This window comes from Hibiscus syriacus, unplaced genomic scaffold (genome assembly GCF_006381635.1).
Source record: "Hibiscus syriacus cultivar Baekdansim isolate YM2019G1 unplaced genomic scaffold, ASM638163v2 tig00113725_pilon, whole genome shotgun sequence".
In the NCBI taxonomy this organism is placed as follows: Eukaryota; Viridiplantae; Streptophyta; class Magnoliopsida; order Malvales; family Malvaceae; genus Hibiscus; species Hibiscus syriacus.
The window spans coordinates 17,099,866-17,105,274 of NW_024063471.1; the positions used below are offsets into that span (position 1 = coordinate 17,099,866).

At 36.8% G+C, this 5,409-nt stretch overlaps 1 protein-coding gene across 2 annotated transcripts; it reads left to right on the forward strand.

The window, feature by feature from the left end:
* The first annotated feature begins 1,114 nt into the window (after positions 1-1,114).
* LOC120187779 (probable inactive leucine-rich repeat receptor-like protein kinase At3g03770) lies at positions 1,115-5,087 on the forward strand. Of its 2 annotated transcripts, XM_039191414.1 has the most exons (9): positions 1,115-1,189; positions 1,270-2,673; positions 2,834-2,967; positions 3,179-3,214; positions 3,296-3,539; positions 3,619-3,830; positions 3,923-3,948; positions 4,588-4,699; positions 4,825-5,087. In XM_039191414.1, exons 2-9 carry the CDS (start codon positions 1,326-1,328, stop codon positions 5,047-5,049), a joined length of 2,337 nt encoding a protein of 778 aa, XP_039047345.1. In that variant the 5' UTR covers positions 1,115-1,189; positions 1,270-1,325; the 3' UTR covers positions 5,050-5,087. The 2 variants fall into 2 exon arrangements, with proteins under 2 accessions (XP_039047345.1, XP_039047346.1); XM_039191415.1 differs by lacking the exon at positions 3,179-3,214 and having other exon boundaries at positions 4,825-5,049.
* Positions 5,088-5,409: the final 322 nt, after the last annotated feature.

Sequence of the window (5,409 nt, forward strand, 5' to 3'; positions counted from 1 at the left end):
AACCATCGCCAATTATTATTCTACACGAAACAAAACAGATTTGCAAGAGAGAGAAACCGTTGAACTGTCACAAAAAAGAATAATGGATAGTATTAAGGAAAAGGCCCAAAAAATGTGAGAGAGAAAAGGATCGGTTAGATTATTGATACCATGTTAAAGGAATAAAATTGAGCATAAAGATTTTCATCTAAGTCACCCTCATATTAATTTACAAAGTATCTCATTTATATAGGCAGTGACTTCTAACAAATTAATTAATTCTAACTATTTCTTAACTAACACATTGGCTTATAACCACGTGTAAGTTTAACACTTCTAATACCTTAGGATATTTTTTTACCTTTAATTGGGAAATAAATCGCCATATTAACGTTCGTAACAAACGCAATTCTGGCACTGCAACCGCAATACTACGAGGTCAAGTGTTGTACATAAAAAAGCATGCTAGGAAATTTGAATGTCAGTCTCATTTTCTTATGACATTTTAATTGGAAAAAATGCCTCTATAGGTGATTTGTTTTATAAAAAGAGAAACCACTACAGATTTTTAGTTATACAGTATTATCTGTATCTCCATCTCTGTAATTTCCTAAGCAATATTGTCTCTGGTTACGTATAACACAGTCCCCACTTAGCTTTGTCTCTTTTCTCAAGAAAACAAAGAACTCACCATTAATGCACCTCCCCCTATTAATTGCCTTATCAATTTATCTTTGAAATGTTTCTCCTTTGTACCACCCTTTACAACTACCACCTTCCCTCGGGCAGAAGAAGCACTCAGTCCACTTGTTTTAATCTCTCACTTTCTTAAATAATACTTTCATATATAGTAACTTAGCCAAAGTATATCGAAATTAACACTTCCATAATTCCATTGCTATTCACTTCAAGTTTCCTTTTTTCCTTTTTAAATCATGTTTTGGTTTTTGAGTTGCTCTTCATTGGATCATGAAGCTTGCTTGTTTGCCAATGTTCTCTTGTGTTATTCTCCATTGGGTTCTTCTCTTTTTTGACTGAATTTAGTTAAAGAGTTGTACTTTGTCTTGGTAAAAACTGCATCTTTGTGCTTCCCAAGTAAGATTTTTCATTGTTCTTCCAGCGTGTACTTGAATTTAGCTCGATTTGCAGTTCCATCATACTTTACTGAAAGTAAACTTCTTGCATTTGTAATTAAAGGTTAAACCTTCAGGTAAAGAATTTCTGATGAACTTCCTTTTGCAAGTTATATTTCAGTTTCTTCTGAATTTAACATTCCTGTTTCAGTTTCAGGGATTTTGTCCACTTCTTTAGACATCTGGAGTGTGTTGCTTCACCAAGTTTATTCAATGGGTTACTTTTACTTTCTTGTTCTAGTATCATTTTCATGGAGTTGCTTCTTCCCAACTACTCATGGATTGCAAAGTTATCAAATTCAACTTTTGCTGCAAATAAGGAAGCATTTAGAGTACCCTTCACAACTGCAAACTCTGGATAACTACAATGGGGAGGACCTCTGTAACTTGTCTCCAACAGCACATATGATGGTATCTTGCCAGGACAACTTTGTCACTGAGCTTAAGATTAGGGGAGAAAAGATTGCCAATATTAGTGGTTTCAGTGGATATGGAATTCCTAATAAAACGTTGTCTGAGAAATTCTCCATTGATTCTTTAGTTACTACATTGACGAGGTTAACCAGTTTAAGGGTACTTAGCTTAGTGTCCCTAGGAATTTGGGGACCACTTCCTGATAAGATTCATAGGCTATATTCTCTTGAACTTTTGGACTTAAGCTCCAACTTCATGTTTGGCTCTATACCCCCTCAGATATCTAGAATGGTTAAGCTTAAAACTCTAACATTGGATGGAAATTACTTCAATGACACTATTCCTGATTCACTGCATTACTTGTCGAATCTTTCGGTTCTGAGTTTGAGAGGCAACCGTTTGAAGGGTCGGTTTCCTTCTTCAATATGCAGAATTTCAAGCCTAACAGATATTGCCTTGTGCCACAATATGCTTTCCGGTAAACTGCCTGACTTCAGTACCTTAACTCGCCTGCGAGTGTTGGATGTAAGAGAGAATCGATTCAATTCCAAACTGCCTGCCATGCCCCAAAGATTGGTTACAGCTCTTCTTGCTAAGAACTTATTCTCAGGTGAAATTCCTCCTCAAGTTGGCATGTTGACTCATCTTCAGCACCTTGACTTATCTTTCAATCATCTGAGTGGAACACCCCTCACTGCCTTGTTTGATTTGCCTAACCTCAGTTATTTGAATTTGGCATCAAATAAGCTGAGTGGTTCACTGCCAGAGAAAATAACTTGTGGTAGTAAACTCGGGTTTGTCGATATTTCTAGTAACAAGTTGGTTGGTGACCTTCCTTCTTGCTTGGACAATAAATCAGATAAGAGAGTAGTGAAATTTGGTGGGAATTGCTTGTCCATTGAAGGCCAACAGCAGCATCAAAGCTCACATTGTAAAGAAGCAAACACAAAGAAAACTGGAAGAAAGATAGCATCATTAATGGCTGTTATAGTAGGATCTCTTCTTTTTCTGGTGCTTTTGGCATTTGGGGTTCTTATTCTGTCTCAAAGATGCTTCAAAAGGCGAACTTCCGAAACTCATATAAGGCAAAAGGCTGTTCAAGACAGTCCAACAACCGGGGTTTCACCTGAAGTTCTTGCAAATGCCAGTAAGCAATAAGTTTGTAGTTGATAAAGGTCAACTTCATATTGTAGCAACTTAAGAGAAGTGAATTCACAATGATTTCTAACACTGTTTTATAGTGTTTCAAAATGAAATTTGAGTTATTATGAATGTTAATTACTAATCATGTAATTTCATTTGTTTAGGATTCATTTCTGAAGTTGCGAAGCTCGGGACACAAGGTTCTCCGGTATGTCGACTATTTTCCTTGGAAGAGTTGAAGGAAGCCACAAACAATTTTGATTCATCAATGTTTATGGGTGAAGGCTCTACTGGGCAGGTATCCTCAAAATTCAGAACCGTTGAATTTATCAAATTTTGATGACTTTGTTTAATCTATCAAGTAGTTTGCAGAACCAAAAATTTTGAATGGGGATATAGATGGATGAGATTTAGAATTTTATGAATGCAATAAGCTTAAAACGATTACTTTCTTTCAAAGATTTGATGTTTCATATTCTATTCTTGAATCTTGGTACCAACAACAATAGCTTGCTGGAGCTAAGATGTATAAAACAGCCTTACATGTTATGTATATCCATGAAGTTTTGCCTTGGTCACGGAGATCACCAAAAGGCCTATCTGATTTCCTTGTTTCCCGTTTGCAGCTATATAAAGGAAGATTGGAGAATGGAACCTATGTCGCCATTCGATCTTTGAGTTTACTGAAGAAATATTCATTTCAAAACCTTAAAGTTAGGCTTGAATTCTTCTCAAAGCTTCATCATCCTCATTTAGTAGGCTTTTTGGGACACTGCATTGATGGTGGTGTACAAGATGATCCCAATGCAAAGAAAGCCTTCCTCGTTTACGAATATGTGCCTAACGGGAATTATCGTATGCATCTGTCAGGTCGGTGTTGAAATCTGAACTCAAAATTATATTCCTACGTCAAATCCCGAAATTATATTCGAACTCAAAAAAATTGCAGAACATTGTCCGGAGAAGGTTCTTAAGTGGTCGGACAGACTAGCAATCCTAATTGATGTGGCTAAGGCTGTACATTTTCTTCATACTGGGGTTATTCCAGGTGTTCATAATAACTGGTTGAAGACGAATAATATATTGCTGGATGAGCATGGAATAGCAAAGTTGAGTGACTATGGGATGTCTATCATCATGGAAGAAAATGAAAATTTTGATGTATGTTTTCTAGCTATGCACATTTGAGTTGTTACATGGAAAAGATATCATGGTCTGGAGTGATTATTCTGAAACATCTTATTCTTCTGCAGGAAAAGGGAGGGGGCTTAAACTCTAGGTATCCATACTTTCAGCTTGCAACTATATTTATGAGAATGACATTGGAATTCCATCTTTTAGTTCATCTTGACCTAAAAAATTAAGATGATGGTCATGCATCATTAACAAGAATTTCAGTAAATGGAAAGCCATCGTGTTTATAATAATTAATTACCTTTTGTTGCATGATTGGTCCATTCTTCTGCTCTTACCACCTTTCCACCAAGGCGATTGCTGGAGCACCCTTTCCTCTGCAATTGATATCTTAGCCATATAATGATGACCTGCGACAAAGCATTACATTACTCGGACTCAGGTTTTAGAGTTGAGTACATGTATCATGTATGTGTTCAGCACATATAGTTTAATTTGTTTTTCAAGGTTTTTCATGCATACGGAGGATTTTTAGGCGATCATGTCCCCATACCCATGTCCGTATATGAACCGGACGTCGGTTTTAAACACCAAAAGTTCAAGAAAAATGAGTCTTGTTAATACCTATATGACATAGCTGCTACCTCCTCAAACAATCTGTAATGCATTTAACATCTTGCATGGACTAACATGTCAATTTTGGTTTGTTTTGTTGGTTCATTTTTCTAGAGTTTCTTGCTAATTGTTGTTTATAATACCAAACTCCTTTCAATATCTGTTGCAGCCAAAGGCTAACTCTAGAGGATGATGTCTACAACTTCGGTTTTATATTACTAGAGTCTCTTGTTGGAACTATGGTGAGTGAAAAAGGAGAAACATTTCTTTTAAATGAAATGGTAAGCCAGCCACTTGTTTTTTCACTTATGAATTCCATTAACACAATATTATGACAATGATTATGGCTTGTTTAGCAGTCAAAATGTGTATTACTGCTTCTGAGATCTTGTATTACATATCGCAGGCATCCTTCGGCAGCCAGGATGGCCGGAAGCGAATTGTGGATCCAACAGTGTTGACCACTTGCTCACAGGAGTCATTATCGATCGTGGTATCTATTACGGGAAAATGTATATGTCCTGAAACATCATCTCGTCCATCTTTCGAGGATGTTCTCTGGAACTTGCAGTATGCAGTTCAAGTTCAAGCAACAGCTGATGCTGAGCAGAAATCTGATTCTACATCATAGTCATTTATATCTAGTTTGTGCTACACAGGATGTTGAGTTGTTCGTTTCATGGAAAGCTGCGAATACGCTTCCTTCCAAACATTATAACCAAAAGAAGAGGTTCATACGCTAGAAGAAAAGATCCAATTTGCCACGAAAAAAGGCAATGCATTCATTAAATATAAGTGATCATACAAGCCAATTACTTTGCCATGCATCTCCTGTCTCCTGATGCACTAGCAAGCTGAAAGTTAAGAAGCTTCTTTTGCATACCGTAGTATCCTCCCATGACTTGACCTACGAAGAAGAAGAGCTTTTGGTTAGGGAATAAATTCCACCCTCGATGATCCATCTCGAAGAATCGAATAACAGGAATCGGAC